Source organism: Mastomys coucha, unplaced genomic scaffold (genome assembly GCF_008632895.1).
Source record: "Mastomys coucha isolate ucsf_1 unplaced genomic scaffold, UCSF_Mcou_1 pScaffold20, whole genome shotgun sequence".
Lineage (NCBI taxonomy): Eukaryota > Metazoa > Chordata > Mammalia > Rodentia > Muridae > Mastomys > Mastomys coucha.
Window position 1 is genome coordinate 33,751,826 of NW_022196903.1, and position 18,759 is coordinate 33,770,584.

Genomic DNA, 18,759 nt, shown 5'->3' on the forward strand with positions numbered 1-18,759 from the left:
ACCCAGTTCACATTGTGAGTTCTAGACCAGCCAGGACTACATGGTGGGAACTTGTCTTAAAGACACAATATAACAAAACAATACCCCAGTAAAATCCCAACCCAAACCTTACAAAACTGCCAGGGAAATTGACATTTCCTGTCTTCTCCTGCCTAACGGTGGAGCCTGCTCATGTCTCTGAAGCCTATTTCCATCCCTGTAAACCCCTCTGTGGGCCCAGTCTCCAGGACCACCCTGCATTGCCCATCCCAGCCCTTTGGCTCTGAAGCCATCTTCTGAACCAGGTTTCACATCTTAGCCAGGCAATGGGTAAATTAAAGTACACATTATTTTACATGGGGTTTGTTTTAAAGAAAAAAAAAACATTGATGAAGACAGCAATGTGTGGAAAATTCAGCCAGTAAATGTGGGCACAGGGGTATGGTTCTCCCTCTCAAAATGCTGACCAAGGTTCACTGCGGACCCAGAAGCAGCAACCATACCTGCCTGCAGAGCTGCTGAGTGCCAGCATCATCTACTGCCAGGTGAGTGGCCTGGTCACAAAGGAAGCATTTGCATCAAGACAAAGTTGACAAAGCAGGGGTCAGTCTCATTGCCCCTCCAAGCTCTGGTACAGACGACACTGGACTCTGCGGATGGCCCAGGTTCAGGACTTGCCCTTCCCATTCCCTCTAGACTTCCTTTCACATTCTCTCAGGTTCACTGGAAAGCAACAATAAGGGAAACACATGCATCAGGCTACGGAACAGCATGAGTGGAACATGCCTGCCTTGGGGAGACACAGCTTCTAACACAAGAGTCAGTCAATTGCTGTGGTTGAAGATGTCAATTATAAACAATTTTCTTTTTAAAAAGTACCAGGTTAAATGTAAACTATAAAATACTTTAACTATAAAAATGTAGCCAGAAGTATGTTTGAGTATCTACAGTCAATTGTGTCGTTTACTGATACTGGAAAAATCAAAGGGCATGTTATAGTCGTGCGAAACATACATCCGTGCACTTGAACAGCACATTGATTATGACACTCAGAATCATCTCTTCTTGGTTTCACTTCTGGTGTAATGATGAGAATTCTATTCTCAGAATTCATTTAGGCAACAGTGACCAGGGTACGCATTAATCCTTTCAGCCTACAGAGAACAATTCATTGTCTTTTAAATCACGAGATCAAGCTGGCTATATGATTTCAAAAAAGGCTAAACCAGGACGAATGCCCACATTTGAGGTAATTATTGCCATTAGGGTCACAGTTTGTTTAAGATAATATAGCTAAAGCCTTCCGTAGACATACTTAGGTGCTCTGCCTGAGGTCCAGAACACCCACTGACACCAACCAGGATCTCAGATCTCCACTAGTTGGGTTTGCTTCCAAGGGATTTAAAGTTCTACAAGAACTTAGAACTTGTGTAAACCACCTAAGACTTTAGGCAAACAAGCTGGAGCCAGTCAGTAAAGACATTTTTAAAAGAAAAGAGAAACAAGAAACCCACCCGAAACAGAGTTTGAAGAAGTTAAAGCCTAGCCCTAAAGCATTTCTAGATTTCCGTCATCTCTCGAGTGAATTGAAGCTTCCTGCACAGCACCGTCGAGGCCTGCGGCCGCTCTTCCCAGCTTTGCTGTTGTCTTTCTCTTTGAGAAAGGTATCTCTTGCAAGAAAACTCAATTTTGTTTCTCTTCCCAGAAGTCATCTTGCCTTTATCCCTCTCTCCTCCCTTTTTTTGTTTTTGTTTGTTTTCTTGTTTTTTTTTTGTTTTGTTTTGTTTTTGTTTTTGTCTGTTTCTTCATAGAAAAAAAAGTTCCTGGACACAGACCCACATGGTATTTACAGATTTGGCATGAACCTGGCTTCTGGTTCTGTGCAGAGCTGAAGAGTGGGCCTATTACAGAGATCAGAGCTGTCATGATATTTATCAAGTACAGTAAAAAATAGCATTTTGGAAAAAATATATACTTTTAGTATTGCCTTTCTAGGATTAACTATAAGCAAGAAAAAAAACCCATCTTTATGTATTTATTTAAAAGAAAGAACACTTTCCCTCCACTCTTATTAGAGCTGCAGCAGCCTGAGCGACTAAAGCTAGTTGCTGGAAAGAAACCGAAAGGAATTCTAGGAATCCAGAGAAACAGCCCCAGAGACTTTTCTTCCACCAGCATCCAATCCAGGAACCCTCCTTGCACATACCTGCTGAAATCCACTGTCACACAGGGCAGGCAGGGCAGGCCATGCTGCCAAGGACTGGCCTTGTTACACAAGGGAGGAGGCTGAGGCTGGTGTCTGTGAGCTCAGCTCTAGAGCCAGGCAGACAGAATGTCAAGCCCTGACTTCCCTTCTTATTAGCGAGGTGGCTTGAGCAGGTTCCAGGGACTGTAAGCCAGGTGCCTCCTCTGTACAGGTACTGCACAGCTGGTGTCCTAGGGCTCATCAGCAATTCTTAGCACAGTGTTTGGCACACAGGGAATGGGAGCATCACTGAATGGCTCATTAGAGACAGGAGGCTGCGCACCGCAGTTAGTTAAACAGGGAAACAAAACTTCACACCAGTAAAATCCTGATTAACAAAATGAGGATTAGGAACTTGGGGGCTCTGAGATGCAGCACATTTCCCTTTCACACACACCACTCCCTCAGAGGGCCAGCTTTCTATGTCACATAGGGGGTGTTGACTTCTTCCCAGGGATGGGTGTCTGAGAAAACAGGGAAAGGGCTTGGCATACTGTGAATACTCAACAAATGTCAGTGAGTCCTTACATGAGGGATACTGCTATTGCGAAGCAAGAGACAATCAGTATAATGTTCTCCTGGATGGGTCTGTGAGGAGGGACCCTGAAAGGATGGGGGCCGGGAGGGGTTCCAGCTTAAAAGACAGGAAGCATGTAGGTTCTGTGACAGGGAACCCCCAGGATCTCTTTTCTGGTAGCTCTGAGTCAGAAGGGAAGAGATTGGTCAGAGCTACTTCTCATGAGCTACCACAAAGACCTGGGAAACCTTTCCTCGGGTGGTTACTACATGAGCTAAGTGCCAAAGTTCATGAGGTTCCTTTTGCAATTAAGCCTTATTTTGCCATCTTTGGTTCTCTAGTGTCTTGATGGACTTGTCTGAGTCTGTCTGTGGAGACTAGGCAAGAGGGCCAATACTGCCATCGCCAGCCAGTCCTACACATCCTAAGCCTGGGATACAGTGTGGGGTCATCAGAGAAGGTTGCTCGCTTGTTTTCTAGCTTCCCACAGTAGCAATAGATCAATTAATCCCAAATGAGCGAGATATCAGTTCCCTGAAGTAGAAGCATTTAGGGCCACTACTCCATTCCTCTTTAAAGATGAGTGGTTTTGAAATAAATGCAATAAAATAAAATAAAAAAAGGCAGGATAGAAAGGAAAGGTAAATGGAAGTCGTCATTGCCCAGAAAGGGACAGGGAATGTATCCATCCATCTCTAGAGATGTCTTTGAGGGGGCTCTTTGGCGATAGAAAGGGACAGTTTTACTTTCCTTTTCAATTTGGTAAGGACATCTCGGGCTTGCTTAATCTTTAGGCTTCTCCACTGGAAATTTGTAAAGCAAATAAGAGAGAAAAACATGAGCGAGGAGCAAAGCCCGTGAGACCCTGGGCCGGAGTGTGCTGTGGTACAATAGCTGGTGGTGGTGGTGGTGGTGGTGTGTGGTGGTGGTGGTGTGTGTGTGTGTGTGTGTGTGCGTGTGTGCGTGTATGCTCGCAGTCTCAGGCTGGGCCATGAAAGGAGAGCTTGCCTCATGGAATTCTGTCTGCTAGCTGAGGGCACAGAGCAATCTTCTTTCTCTTTTTTTTCCTAGTGTCCTAGCAGCTACTTGGCAGGCCAGCAAGAGCCATGCCCACATCCTACCCACCCCCCTTAGCCAGATGTTGAGAACCTGGGGGGGCAGGTGGGGACCCAGGCATCATCATCATCATCAGGAACCACCAGCAATACTTCCCTAAGCCTCCTAGGCACCTCACTCTGGTTTCCCAGAATGTAAACTCCACTCACGACCACCCAACCCACTCCTCCACCACACACTGTTCAAAATGAGTGTTTGCAACACCTGAGACCCAGTCCAGGGAGGCTGTCTGCTGTATTAACCTCCCTTCCTGACCTGCTCCACACTGGTTGGTCAGTTCCAGTTCTTAGACAAAGGGAACAAAGCCAGGCTGGCTTTTATAGCTGCAAACAACTTTGTCACCAGGAAGGGGAGAAACTCAATACAGCCAGGGACACTGGGTCACCCCACCCCCTTTTCCTCTGAATCACATCAAACATATCCATTTCACAGGGCTAACTGGCACTAACACAAGCCTTGCCTACTGGCCTGCTCATCCACTTTCCTAAAACATCACCCTGACGCACTAACAGAGAGCCATGGGTGCCAGGGCCCAGTAAGAACCCAGCGAGCAGCAGCAGTCTGCTGACCTGAGGGTCACAAGGTACTACAGACCTATTTCCTTGAGCTGACTTCATCTTCCTCATGCTGAGCAGTTTATCTTCATTAAAGAAGGCCCAGAGGATACACCAGGCACACATGGTCTAGTAAGGCCTAAGTGGCCCTCCTTCCACTGGGTACAGTCCCAAGGATAGCAGCCTTCCTTCCATCTTCTTTGTAAAGGGATGCAGTGCTGAGCACCTCAGTGGGAACCTAGGTGAGGATGCTAACTAGCTGGGATTCTGAGTTACTCCTGATGCATCAGCTCTGAATATGGGACTTGAGATCAAGGAGGGGAGGTTGTGGGATGAGGTTTGCAGAGAGGTTGTCTTCTGTTTGGGGAGGCTATTGCTTCAATCCTTTGATCTTCACTGGGGGCCTGGTTGTTTCTGAGTGGCAGTGGGGTGTATACACACCCATCACAGTGCAGGGCACAGCCACAGCTCGGAAGCGGGGTGGCCTAAAAAGTCCCATGTGCCCTCCACTTGCCAGTGATTTAGAAGGCGTCCTTTCCGTGAGACTGTCTTGTGTCCTGTTCCTTTACTTGGCTCCCTAGAATTGGGATCTGGGAGGATAGCCTGGGGAAGAGCAGACAAGGGAACTATCTCACAGGGGCACTATGCATTGTACCTAATGGTCTCCAGGTGGGACCACTGTCTCTGCATTGAGGGAGATAAGCCACACTCCAAGTACATCAATGGAAACAGTGAAGGGATGGGCAGGGTCTGTGGAAGCTCTGAGAGAGGGGTCTTTTTATGCTAAATGTCAGATGCGAGGCAGGTTAAAATATGGTCAGTAGTTCACACCTGGAGGAGAGCACAGAATGCGAGAGAAGCTGCCAAAGGGTCGAAAAGAGGCTGCACTGACAGCGGCTTTGTACCACAGCTGGGCCGTGCAGAGAGGAAGGCCCCAGTTTACCCAAATCTCTGCTTTATGGTAGGTCTTTCTTGCAGCTCTCCAAGGGACAGAGCTGATAGATACAATTTTTCCTAATTCCTGGGCCTTTCCTTTTTTTTTTTACTTTCCTCTGACAAGATCAGACATCTAATCTATATGTCCCTCCAGTCTACACATATACACACAGCAAGAATAAAATAAATTTAAATATTATGAAGAAAACACAAAGATACTTGGAATAAATGTATACTTTAAACCCTGACTAAAATAGCAACAAGGTGATAATAATTATAATTACAGTGGCAATAATACAAATAATCAGTACAATACTAACTTTCTGAGCAGCAAGGAACACTCATTCCTGATGTGGAAGAGAAAGGGAAGGACGTGGAAGAGTGAGAAGCTTCAACATAAGCAGACAGGAAGAGATGAAGGGCAAGCTTGGCCTTCCCTAGAAGACCAGCTCTAGAGAGTGCTGGCATTCCAGGTGCTGCCCCAGGGCAGGGCAAGCCCAGGCCCACTGTCAGCTGTGTTTACTATGACGACTTAGTATGAGACAGTCCCATGGGAAATGCTGCCATCTAGCTGCTAGAAACTTCTGTGACAGCCCTCCATGCTGGAGGGGCTCTAGCAGCCTCTGGCTCAGGGGCTCCAAAGGCTTGCTCCTTATCCCTCTCAGAATGGATAGCTTTCCTGTTGTCTCACTTCCAGCCAGAGCTGGTCTTGGAATAACATGGTTCTGACCAGGATGAGAAAAATGGAGTGCCTTACCACAGGCCAGCATCATTCAGTCCACTCCTAATAAGTCCTTGGCTGGAGTGGGTCAGACCATGCTCAAGTTTAGCATATCTTCTTTTTGGCCCAAGGTGCACTGAGACACATCCAGTTTAGGGACTTGACTTTTTAAGAATTAATGATTAGGGAAGTTTCCAGAGTTTTTCACAGCTAAAAGCTAAGTAAGCTTCGTTACTGAAGGAGAGCCTTTCACAGTAGATTGATCAGGGCTTAAAGAGGGAGAAAAGGGAAGGGGACTGGGATGCTGGACTGCTGACCAGAGACCTCTTTGTACCTGATGATGTGGATGAGGGGCCAGCTAGGACTCACACTGGGATCAAACAATTCATACTGTCCTGGACTTGACTGGTCTCAAACATCAACAGCTTCAGAGTTTCTCAGTAGGAACAGAGAACTCCTACCCACTCTGCTCTTCAAAGCTGGAGAAAATATGCAGAGTGCAACAAAGGTGCACAGAGGCTCAGGGTGGATTTCCTTGGAGGCTTAGTTGTCCACGGCAGTGTTTTCTCAGTACAATGGACCCCTGGTTACCTCATTAGTGTCCCTCTAGCCCTCTGCTCATTATCTGTCTCTCAAAGGCAGAGATTAAACTGTCTACGGGGAGCTAGGTTAATTTCAGGACAGAAGTGATAACAGACTTACCAGTGGGTCTGAAGGGGGAGAGAGCTGGCAAAACTAGGAGCCTGCCTAGCTCCTGAGCTGGTGGAGAGAGATGTGGGTGTGTCTGAGACTACCAGGCTTCTTGTCGGAGGGAGGGACTGGGCAGGTAACGTCTCCTGCCCTCTCCCCATAAGGCTCCAGGAAGGAGGTGGTGGGCTTGGAGGCTGAGGCAGCTGCCTGGCAAAGGTGACATTCCTAAGACTCCCTAGTGCCTTCCATGGCAAAGCTAGGGCAGGGTGAGGAGTCTCTCTGGATCTCTGCTTTCAAAGTAAAACTCACCAGAAGAGCCAGCTGTCACCAGCGTGCCTCACCACATGGCGCCCACGTCCCTCTTGAGATCCATGATTCTCCCCTTTTCGTTCTGTGAGCTTCTCTGAGATCCTTCTGCTCACAAAGAGCCCAGGAAAGACAATCCACATGACATTAAAACAATGAAAAACATAAAGACCCGAGTAAAATACTACCACAGCTTACACAAGAGCTGAGAACATCTGACCAGCCCCGACCAGTTTCTTGGAGTACCAGTGGAAGTAAACCCTTTGCCGTGTCTCTGTCTGTCAGTCGTTAAGGCACTAGGAGGGAATGATGTAAAATCAAGACTGCAAGGGCTGTGACGGCCGGCGGTGCCGAGGGACACACAGGGAGGGTGGCAGTCCCGGTCACACCCACACGTGCTCGCGCACGCACACTCACTTGCTCACCTGGACCACCACATTGGTTTCATGCCTATGTTAAATCACTTTGTTTGTGCAATTCTATTGAGGACTAGTCTATTGGTATCACTGGAGTTGAACACAAGGTAGGAAACAAGGGCGCAGTGCTACATTCTTCTAGGGTGTCTAGGACAACCACTAGCCCTGTGCTACATGACCAGGGTTGATTCAAAGAGGAAAAAAAAATCTCAGAAAAGAAAAAAATTAAAGACTGCAACATACATCATTAATGACATCTGAGGAATAACATTGCTTAGGGATTTATCCAGAATGCTCCAAAAGAGGAAACCTGCCCTTTTCCTGGGGGATCTTCTATTAGTTTGGCTGACCCCACTACTTCCGACAAATAAGCCAGAACTGGGCTTTGCCAACCCCAGACCAACCCCCAAACATGAGCCTCTTCAGGCCATAGCCTGACATTTGAAAGGGATGTTGACCCTTTTAGAGTTCTGGGAAAATCCCTAATTTTTATGTTCAATTAATTAAAAATCTATTGGATTTCCATATCAGGTGTCCCTGACAGCAAATTCTTCAATGTCACTTGCTGCCATACGAAAATAATCTTTAAAAAGTTCATAAAGTTCTTCAAAAAACTGGGGCCCCTTGCTTCCAGAGTCTCCTGCAGCTCCTCTTCTCCTGTCCAGTTTGGTGCAGAATGGGTTTGTGAGCTGTGTTTTTTTCTTTTTTTCCTCTTTTGTTACTAACATTTTTCTTTTTTTTTCCTTTTTCTTTTTTAAAATAAAAAGCATAGATTTCCCCTCCTTACCCCTCCTTTTAAAATGTTCTCTTCTCCGCTCTAAGTCCTCCCCCTTCCTAGTTCAAGTTTCATTTGTGCCCCGTCTGCCCCCCTCCCTGCCCCGTTTGCATTGTTTGTGTGCGGCACCTGCAGTAGAAAAATCCCAGCTCCCCAGGTCGGTCTGGGAGCTCCTCCACCCTCCTCCCTGGCGGGCCTCCTCCAGTGTTTATATGTAAGGGTATTGGTTGACCTTGGCAGGACTCAGTGGGTATCCAGTGTAGACGGTGGAGGCTGGCGAGGCGCTGATATAGGTCTGGTGGGCAAACTGGGCCGGATACTGACTGGGGTGGATGGTGGGTGAGGGCAGGACCCGGGGCCCCATGCTCACAGGGACCTGGTGGACGATGCTGGCCGGATAGGCAGTGTGCTGCACAGTGTGGCGTGCTGAGCCTTGGGATGCCACCAGGTGGGCTACAGTGCCGGTGGAGCCTAGGGCTGTGGGCGCTGTATAGGTGTAGAGGTGAGGCTGGGTGGGGAGGTGGGCAGCCGCAGCCAGGTGGGGGTGAACAGTGCCATGGCTGGGGCTGTTGTGCGGGAAGGTGTATGGAGCTTGCGCCATGGTAGGAGTGATGTAGGCCTGCTGTCGACGGTGACTCCCAGTGCGGTCTGTAGCCATGTGCTGCTGAGCCTGAGAAGGAAAAGCAGCAGAGGGACAGTATTAGGGGAAGGAGGGGGAGGAAGGACAGAAGGAGAAGCAGGAGTGACAACAGATGCTTCCCTTCAAAAGCAGAGAGTACCAAGATTTGTTTGGATTGAGAAAGTTTATGTCTGGCCAGCCACCAGGCTAGGGTGCTCTGCAACAAGCCCAGAGCAAAGCCGGGACACTTGGTGGCGGGGTGAAGGACCCTTCTCTCACTGGCTGCCTTCCCACATCATGTGAGATCTCACTCTAGAATTGGGTCTTCCAGAAAGAGTGCAAATAAAAGCCCTCTCTCCTGTAAAGATCCCAAATTTCTGGGGCATGCGTGCAAGTCTCCGGGTACTCCCTCCATGGGTCTGGGTGCTGGCTGGGAGGACCTCTGTAGCAAGGCAGCTTCAGAGATAGCCTGGTGGGCCAGGGCAATAGCATGACCACCATGTCTACCTTTTGCTGGGTTGACACAGCACCATGTGGGCCCTCTGATCAGCATGTCTGTCCTGGCACCATGTTACTAAGTACTCTGTCACTGTGCTTTGGCCTGGCTCTCTTCGAACAAGAGATACCACCTTTCCCAGAGTTGGTGTAGGGTAGCAATAAGCCACCACGGCCCCTTAAGGCCACTGCCTACTGTGGCTGCTGGGGTTTACCTGGCTGAGATTGAGGGGCTGCTGCTGCTGGAAGTGGGGGCCTGGCCGCTGTTGACGGTAGGCGATGGCTCCTGATGAGCTCCCTGAAGAGTGTCCACTGGTGGAGGTCACGGTGCTGGAGGACTTGGACTTGAAGGAGGACGAATGGTGACTGGTATTGATCGCTGAGGGAGGAAGAACAGGCCATATAGGTCAGTCACATGCCCTTGGCTGTCTTGAAGACGTGCTCCCCCCTTTCCAAACAGTAGCCTTCCAAGAAGGACATGCTCCTAAGACTGTCCAGGCATAAACCACTTAGTCCCCAGACCTAGTCAGGCATTCACCTTGACTCTGGAGAGGCAGCTGGGCTCTGGCCCTTGGCTGCATGGTGTATTTGAGCTGCAAAGGAGGGAGATAGGAGAAGCAAAATCAAGGGTAAAGGAACAGGCCTATGCTAGCCCCGCATTCTCTGGTCCTCTGAGGAAAGCATTATAGCAATACCTGGGAGGGGTGTGGAAGGAAGGAGGACTGCCTGGTGCCCTCTCAGAGGATCAGATGTGATCATGCTAATGGTTGACATAACACACAGCAGAAGTTACAAGAACACTGCAGCTCTCCTGACTTCAGGCAAGATGAAGCTAACTCTCCCTGGGAATGGCCTGACATAACTGCTGTTCCTATGTTACTGACATGTAGAGACTCTGCCCAGCCAGGAGGTGGATCTACACTTTGGTCTCTGTGATCCTAGCCCTGTAGCTAAGGGTGGCATGAAAGTCTGCACTATAATACACTCTAAGAGTTGATGCTCCTGGGTGGGAAGACCACAGCCTTAATGGGTAGGAGACTGAGGAAGGGCAGCATCCACATCAGATGGCTGTAAGTACCTGGCCAAAGGAGCGCAGAGCCTTAGTAGAGCCTGCTATCTGCCAGGCACTGTGACATGTACCACCCAGGAAACAAATGGGGTCTGAGTGGCAATTAGGAAGCATCTCAAAGCATAAAGGCAAGAGGCGGAGGTAGAGGATACAGGAAGATGCTAATAGTTGGTCAGGACAGGCTTTAACTGTCCAGTGGGCAGGGTGAGACCTTCACCCCCTGAATAAAGTAAGAGCACTACTTTGCAGAGAAGAGCATCTAAAGGTATAGGCCATAACCCTCTTCCTTCTTATTTTTGATAGGGTCTCATTAGGTAATCCAGACTGCTCTCAACCTTGTAATCCTCCTGTCTCTGCTTCTTCTGTGATGGTATTATAGACCACCAGACCTGGCCAAGCTACAGCTTCTTTACTGAACAACACCCAAGCGTCAGCAATAGGCGTGCAACAAGCAGGCACACAGTTAGGAGACACTGCACAAGAGCAAATGTGAGGGAGAAGGTCCCAGGCACTTCTCTGTGTTCTACGGTTCAGTGCCTGGAGGAACACAAGGGCCTATGAACTGTACTATTGGTGTTGTATGGATTAAAAGCCAGTTAATGTATTCATTCTACTCTGTAAAAGCTAGAGAACAAAGAAGAATTAGTTGAGAAGAAAATGGCTTTGGTTTGGAATGGATCCAGGGAAAGTCCTGACCATCACATGGCAAAGCCAGGCCAAGTGCTTCCTTACCTTACTCGCTCTACCCTAGAGAGATGCCAGGAACGTCCAACCAGCTGATAACAAAGTGGGGTGCTTTCGTTGTTTATCAACCATGACAGAAGCAGAGCCACCTAAAGGACAGCTGTGCTTTCAGAATTTAAAAAACAAGCAAAGATGGGTGGGTTTTTTTTAAGCAGTTGATATTACCTCAACATTTTGGCATCAGATATGCAATCTTAATGCGTTTTTTATAAAAAAAAAAAAAGAAAATATTCTATATAGAATATGATGATAATGGATGATATAGCAGAATCCCACTTTGGGTACTTGAACAAAATCAAGCGTACAATGTAGATGACCTGAAATAATTAGGTATGCTCTGTTTCACTACTACTAACATTTCTAATAGCAGAAAGAGAGAAAAGCAGAGAAATGCCATGGGCCTGCTGTGGTCCCAGGTTACCTGGCCCTAGGCTGTCACATTCTACCAACACTTCACTGGCCTGGGTCTTCAGTGGGGGTACGATGATGGTGCGGGGGTTGCCCGTGCAGTGGTTCTCTAGGCCCCCCTTGGTGTCCAAGGTGCTGGTGCCATTGTGCCCTGTGCGCTGTTGCACCGAGTAGGGGCTGGTGTTGCTGGAGGAGTCAGAGTAGGGGGAGTCGTGGACTGTGACACAGCTGATGACATTCTTTCTTTGCTTGGAGACTGTGCTGCAAAGTTAAAGGGAGAAGTTAGAACTGAAGGCTGGCTGTGAGTTCCCAGAACAAGTTCTGGGAAAAGCCCTTGGTTGGGTGGGCCCTGCACCTGAGTACATGGGAAGACAGGCAGAGCAGGCTGGGCTGGGTTGGGCCTGGGGCACACTGATGCTTCTGGAAGCTAATGTGTAAGACAATCAACACTGAGTCTAGGCTGTCCCCATGTGGTGACTCAGTGGAGCTGGGTGCCCCTCCAACCACTAGAACGGGAATCTGTTTGAGTGAATCAGCAGTGTAAGCAGGAAGGGAGAAGGTGTCTAGTGATTCAGGATGCTGCTGGAGGGACAGAGGATGGGTGAGGGGCTGCCTCATCATTCAGAAATGTTCAGAAGCAGAAATTGAGTTGAATTTGAGTGACTGTGTTCAGGCCACCCAGGACCGCTGGGTACTCATTTTTAGGGATGACCTGGCCTTCCTGCAGAGTTCCCATCCCCTGGGCCAAGGTCCTGAGCTCTAAAGGCAAGTCTCCTATGTGCTAATGCCACCAGGGAATGGCCCCCAAACCCTGGTCTTCATTTTTAACTAGAACTTTACCTAGAAACAGGGAAGAGCTGGCTTGTGATGGCTCTTGGCTAACACTTGCTTTTCATAGAGCTTTATGCTCCTGTGGTTACTCTGGGAACCAGTTCTATCTGCCTGTAGCTTGGTGACAGGCTGCTGGGATGGCAGATGTGGAACTTACGGTGTATTATGCAAGGTTTTAAAAATGGATGTTCATCTATTTTTGTACACTGATCATTTATTTTTAAGAAATAACAATTGCCTAGGCAAGAGGGCTGCTTTCCAGCCAATCTGATATGGAAAAAAGCTAGTATTTATAGAATCTGATGGGGTTTCCAATGGCCCTCCTACTCCAGGAGTGCTACCTAATGCCACAGACCCAGGCCAGGCTCATTTCAAGGTGAGTTTTTTATCACTCAAGGGAGAGTGGGGAAGAGGGCACTTCCAAGGGCAGCTAGGCAAGAAGGCCAGCAGGGCTGTGGACCTCCCGAGGCAGGAAAGGCAGTCAGGTGAAAGTTCTGGGGGACCATGATGCCAGGGCTGGACCATTCCTGCAGTGGCCAGGCTCCCTGTTCTTTCTGATTTGGGGCAGAAGACCCTAGCTGGTCTGTGGGTTAGAACATGGGCCTCCCGTCAGAGGTTTAACTTTAGTGTATGCTGATGATAGGGCCTTGGGAACTGGTTATCTACACCATGATAATCCAGGTAATGACAGAACCAGTATCACTGGCTGCTCTCAGGACTCAGGGAGAAAATAATACTGTGCAGCACACATTACGCAGAGCATCAGGTTAAGTATCACTGTTAATATACAGGAGGGGCTTCCCTAGCCCCACATCCCAAATGCCTCCAAATTGAAAACTGTTTGAATGGTTACATGGTAGCATTGGTGGGAAGACCCATGTCTGGCCTGATATGGTAGGCTGTGGACAAAAAGCAGACCTACTAAAATTAACTGTGTAAAATTTCCTTCAGGAGATATGTACATGGGAAAATTTGAAATTCAAACATTTTTGGCTCCAAGCCTTTAAAAATAATTTAAATTTTTATTGAGAATAGATTTTTTTCATATAATGTGTTCTGATCATGGTTTCTCCTTCTTCAACTTCTTCCAGATCCTCTCTACCTCAGTACACACCTTTTCTTTCTCTCTCGTTACACACACACACACACACACACACACACACACACACACACACACACACACAGCACCACCAAACCCCCACAAAAACATACAAACAGATCAGAATAGGACAAAGCAAACAAGCAGAAAAGGAGTGAGGCGAATGCAGATGCAGATACTCCCACATCCACACAGAGAAATCCTACAAAAACACAGTCAGAAAGTCAAATCACTAAGAAACAAAAGTCCTCCAAAAATGACACTGAGTTCATTTTGTGTTGGCCATCTGGTGCTGGGCATGGGGCCTGCTCATACGTGTGGTTTGTATACCAGCGAGATTCTGCTGGAGAACTAATTCTTCCTGAGTGCTTATCACTTGAAAATAGCTTCTGAGTTAAGGACAGGGCCTTGTGTCTACTTCCCCTCTCAGAGCTGGGGCCCCATCTAGCTTAGATCTGTGCAGGCCCTGATCCAAATCTTATTAAAGACAGGATTCCGTCTGCCTCTGCCTCCTGAGTGGTAGGATTAAATCCTGAGTGCTAGGATTAAAGGCGTGCGGCACCATACCTGGCATCTCAAGTCAAGCCTTTTGGATAAAGGAGAGTCAACTTGTATTCTTACGTAACACAGGAAAGCAGCTCTGCACAAAACCTTACCAGGCACAACGAATTTTATGAGGAAAGGACATACTGAAGAACTTCTTCTCTAGTCTGTGCTAAGCCAGAAGATTGATAGGAAAGAAAAAGACAAATCATTAGTCTGGAATCTTGGAGATCTACAGTCAGTGCCACAGGGAATAGCTTCACAAAGAAAGAGAAACACGCCTCTGTCCTCAAAGATGAAAAGCTCAGTGGGAGACTGTATAACAACAAGACAAGTTAAACAGTAAAAGCTTTAAAATAACCAGTTAGAATAATGGATGTCACAAAGCCTTCCCCGATGAACTGTCAAATGAGTCTTCCAGATGACAATTGTTAAGAATCTAAAAGGAGGCGAGAAATGAACTGGTCATAGATTTATAGCTCTTCATACTTATTTAATTTTTTAAAATTGTTGTGTATGTGTGTGTGTGTGTGTGCATGCATGTGTACGTGTGTATGTGCACATGTGTGCAAGTGCCTTCAGAGGCCAGAGACGTCAGGGTGCCCTTGAACTGGAGTTACAGGCAGTTGTAAATCTCCTGATATGGGCTCTGAGAATACAACCTTAGGTCTCCCAAAGGGTATTATGTGCTCTTAACTCTCCAGCTATCTCTCCAAACCTTTGAGTGAAGTTCTTATATGAACCCTATGTATCACATAAAATAAGCCAGACACAAATTCTTTATGAGTCAAAACAAGAAACATGTAGCATAGGCAAACTCAAACAAAAAGAAAAGAAAGGTTACAGATATGAGGTCTGGGGAATAGGGTAGGCAGAGAAAAATATAAAATTATTTAGTGGGTACAGAATATTGGGTTGGAATGACTAAAAAGTTTTAGGATACATAATGGTGACAATCAGTGCTGCCAAATGGTTAAAATGTTAAATTTTATGCTTTACCATAATTTAAAAAAACTAATGTGGAATCTCCCTAGTGAACTGAACACAGTAAATTGGTGAACTGTATAATATATGAATTATTTTTAATTTAAAAAAGCCTGTGGGTTTATCTACAATAAAAAGCCCCATGATATAGCCTTGGGCACTGTGGCAGCACTGCCTCAGCAGACCTCAGGGGCTACAAGCAACTGAGATCTGTGCCAAGAATTAGAGAGAGAGTCCCTAGGAAAAGGCTCCTGAACCTGGAAAGCAGGAAAAAGCAATGGAGATGTGGGGACCAATGTGAAAGCTGGGGAGTGAGGAGGATCTGCTGCTCTTTTCTGTGGGGGGAGTAGCCACTGGTTCTGAGAAGAACTGTTTGATGTCCTGTTTTGGGGGTATCCCTCTACCTCCATAGGTACAAAGTGTTTCTGGGACCAGGGATGGAGCTGGGAATTCATTCCAGGCTAGTTCCCAAGGGGATGCAGAAGGCATGTTACTCTGTTCTTCACTCAAGACTTCTGTCACTGTCTCTTGTGCCTGATTAAATAACTCAAACACAATGGCTCCTTTTACAGTTTCCTGAAATGGGGATATGTTCTGCTGCAGGGGCATGATCTGTAAGTCAAGGACCCACGTGAAGCTAGAGGTTGGCTCCCAATGTGTCCCTGCAGATGATGTTCTAGTTCTGGCTCTGCTGTCCCTTTCCAGGTGGAACCCTGGGCAGCCATGGCCCTGTAACATCCACCTAGCTCTGACCCACTCTGAAATTACTAGGAAAAGTGGGAGAGATTATTTGCGGTATGAAAGGGCCCATTTTGAATATCCCACAGAGATTTATTACGAAAGACATTCAAGATAAAACCCAGTCTACTGTTCATGTCAAGAGAAAACAAATCTCTTCAGTGAGAGGAACTCACACATACCCGGGGTCTTGGCCATTTCCTGCTGAGCCTCCCTCCCTTAGCCTATCCCTTATTTACAAAGTGAGCAAACAAGCAACAACACACAATACTAATTTTGACCAAACCGTAATCTGACCTCAGACACAATTTAAATTGTGCCCATTTGGAATTTGGGACTCCTATTTGCTAATTGTGAAGAAGCTCCAGTTTAATGCAGATAAAATTTCCTAACTGCTGAACTTTCTGAAGGCTCACTACACTACCTCATGAACTAGCACACTGACACTGAAGGAAGGCTTTCTGTGCAGTCCTGTGGGGGCTGGAAGCTTGGCTGTGAGTGAATGCTACTTGTCAGTGTCTTGTTATCTGGAAGGAAGTGGGGGCAGAAAAGCTCCCCAAACTCCTCATGAGGCTCATCCCTTTCTCTGTAGCTGGGAAGTCCCACGACTAACAAGCAAAGTCACATGGCAGCTTAACATTGTATCTTTTTATACAGATTTATACCTGACAGGTTTGGGAAAGATGAATTAGTTTGATAGCTCTGTTTCTATTCTTGTCTATTGCTAGAATTATCTGTGCGCTAGGTAAATATACTATCCAGATTAGAGAACAATGGGAAGCTGCTAAATGGCTCCCTTTAAAAATCAACCACACATCTGAGATTGGCACTGCTGGTTCTTCAGGCTCATACATGTCAGTACTATGGGGACTCATTCCTACATTGTCTCTAATTATTATTGACAGTTTATCAATCCCATTCTGAGCTGGTTAATGGAAGAGAGAGAAACAGAGATAGGAGGGGAATGAGACATATTTGCTCAAATGGCCTTGACAGACACCACTTCTGAATAAGAAGCAAAGCTGCAAGAGCTTGAGACTCCATTGTGTTGTCATGGCAATAGATGATTTTCATCATTTTAAAATGATGAAGGGAAATAAGGAGCTAAGAAGTATAGAAATGAGCCGCAGAGGAGGGAAGACAGGCAGAGGAGCAGGTGCAAGCCTCTGACCCCATCCATTCCTGTAGGTTCCCGTCTGGAATGTAGTTCTGATTTCTATTTGCTAATCTCATTCAATTTCATCCTTCAAGACCAAGGTCAAAACTCATCTCCTCCACTAGACTTTCGGTGACTCCTTTATCTTTCCTGACTTCAGAGAAAATACCATATGTGAAAACAAAAACCAAACCCCTACTCTTCCATTTCAACACTGATGGCACACACTGGACACGTCAAATATGTACCATTGAAAGGGCTGTATTTGTGTTATTTCCTTCAGTCCGTAGAACAAGACTACACGGTAAAGACCATGACTACTTTCCTCTTAGACACAATGACTACAGATAAGGAGGGCTTCGGCCCTTTGCTTGCCCCAGGCCAAAGCATCTGCAGTCTTAATCACTATGCTACATAGCCCTCTGCCTCCCCAGGGAGGTTCCTAGCAAACACTGCAATGGTAAAATGAGGCAAACTCTCCTTTCTGGTGTCTCCAGGGCCCACTTGTTAACAGTGGCTTTTTTTGGGCATGGGGTGGTTTCCATGGAGAGTTTCCCAGCTGAAGGAAATAAGACATGAGGGTTCAGCCAGTCTTATTGTTTTGTCCCCACGATCAGAAGTACCAGTGGATTACCTTTAACTTGCTCCCACTGAGAAGGATAAGAAGGACTTTTGGCCTGCAGACCAAAGTCCTCCTTTTGATGTTATATAGCTTTTAATTTAGCTATTAGAATGAGAAAAGATACCTTAAATTTGTTTGTTTACTGTTCATGTACGTGTGTTTGTGTGTGTATGCCTAGGCATGAAAGTCAGAGGTCAACCTTAGGTGTCATTCCTCAGGAGATGTCCATCTTCTTTTTTGAGACAAGGTTCCCTTTGGCCTGGAGCTAAGCTAGGTTAGTTAGCCACTTGTGTCTCAGGGAATCCTCCCGTCTTTGTAATTCCAGGGCTGGGACTACAAGCATGCACTACCATGCTCAAATTTTTCATGTGGGTTCTGGTGTTCATATTCAGTAGCAAACACATTACCAACTAGGCTATCTTCCATTCCCCACAACTTTAATATGGTCCATATACTTTATTCAAATGATATTATGTGTTATTTACATCTGTATGTATATACTTGCACATGTGTCTACATTAAGGTCAGCCTTCACATGACTACTTTGTAGGACATGAGAAATAGGCCTGGAAGAAGTGCTGGTTTTTCCTCCCCTTTCTTCAGTAGTTCAGTTCTCTCTTCCTAAACCAGTCTGACTCAGCTGGCTTGGGTTGCCAGCACATGAAGCCCATGCATTGACCACTGCCCTGCTAGACCAGATCCAACCCCTCTCTGGTGCTCACAGCCCCTCCTATGGAAGGTGATGTGTAACAGGAGGGGCCACACATTGGTGTGGCTGTGGTATACTCAGCAGTAGGATAAGCTGTTGGGGACAGGCAGGTTGCAGTGCTGCCTTTTCAGGATGCAGCCCTCGAGCCTCTCCACTGACCTGCTTGAATGTGAGGAAGCCTGTGATGAAGGCTCTGAGTGAACAGCCTTCCATTGCTGGGGCTGAGTCACAGGACAAACAGGTTTCATTTTAGGCTTATGTTATAGCTGAAAACAAACGTCCCTGACATGGTGCTGTGAGTCTGGCTTCTCACTTCCTTCCCTCTAGTTGACAGTCACTGGCCCGGGAGTGCATTCTGATGCTGGTCGTGTGGGCTTCTTAACCAGTATAGGAGGGCAGTGAGTTTACACTGTTGTAGGTGTCAATGCAAAGAAATTCCAATTAAGGCTGACTTCTTTGCTCTGGGAATAATAAATGAGTATTGTTT

The 18,759-nt window shown here is 46.8% G+C and overlaps 1 protein-coding gene across 4 annotated transcripts in view; it reads right to left on the minus strand.

Moving 5' to 3' along the window:
- Positions 1 to 2,331: 2,331 nt before the first annotated feature.
- Positions 2,332 to 18,759, minus strand: part of Hipk2 (homeodomain interacting protein kinase 2) — a 183,492-nt gene continuing 167,064 nt past the window's right edge. For 3 of the 4 annotated variants that reach the window (XM_031381606.1, XM_031381605.1, XM_031381603.1), the window contains exons 13-15: positions 11,604 to 11,851; positions 9,585 to 9,748; positions 2,332 to 8,925 (exon numbers count right to left, since the gene is read on the minus strand). In XM_031381606.1, coding sequence (XP_031237466.1) covers positions 8,464 to 8,925; positions 9,585 to 9,748; positions 11,604 to 11,851 — 874 coding nt within the window. In that variant the 3' untranslated portion in view covers positions 2,332 to 8,463. The remainder of the gene's footprint in view (positions 8,926 to 9,584; positions 9,749 to 11,603; positions 11,852 to 18,759) is intronic. The other variant, XM_031381604.1, reaches the window with a different exon arrangement.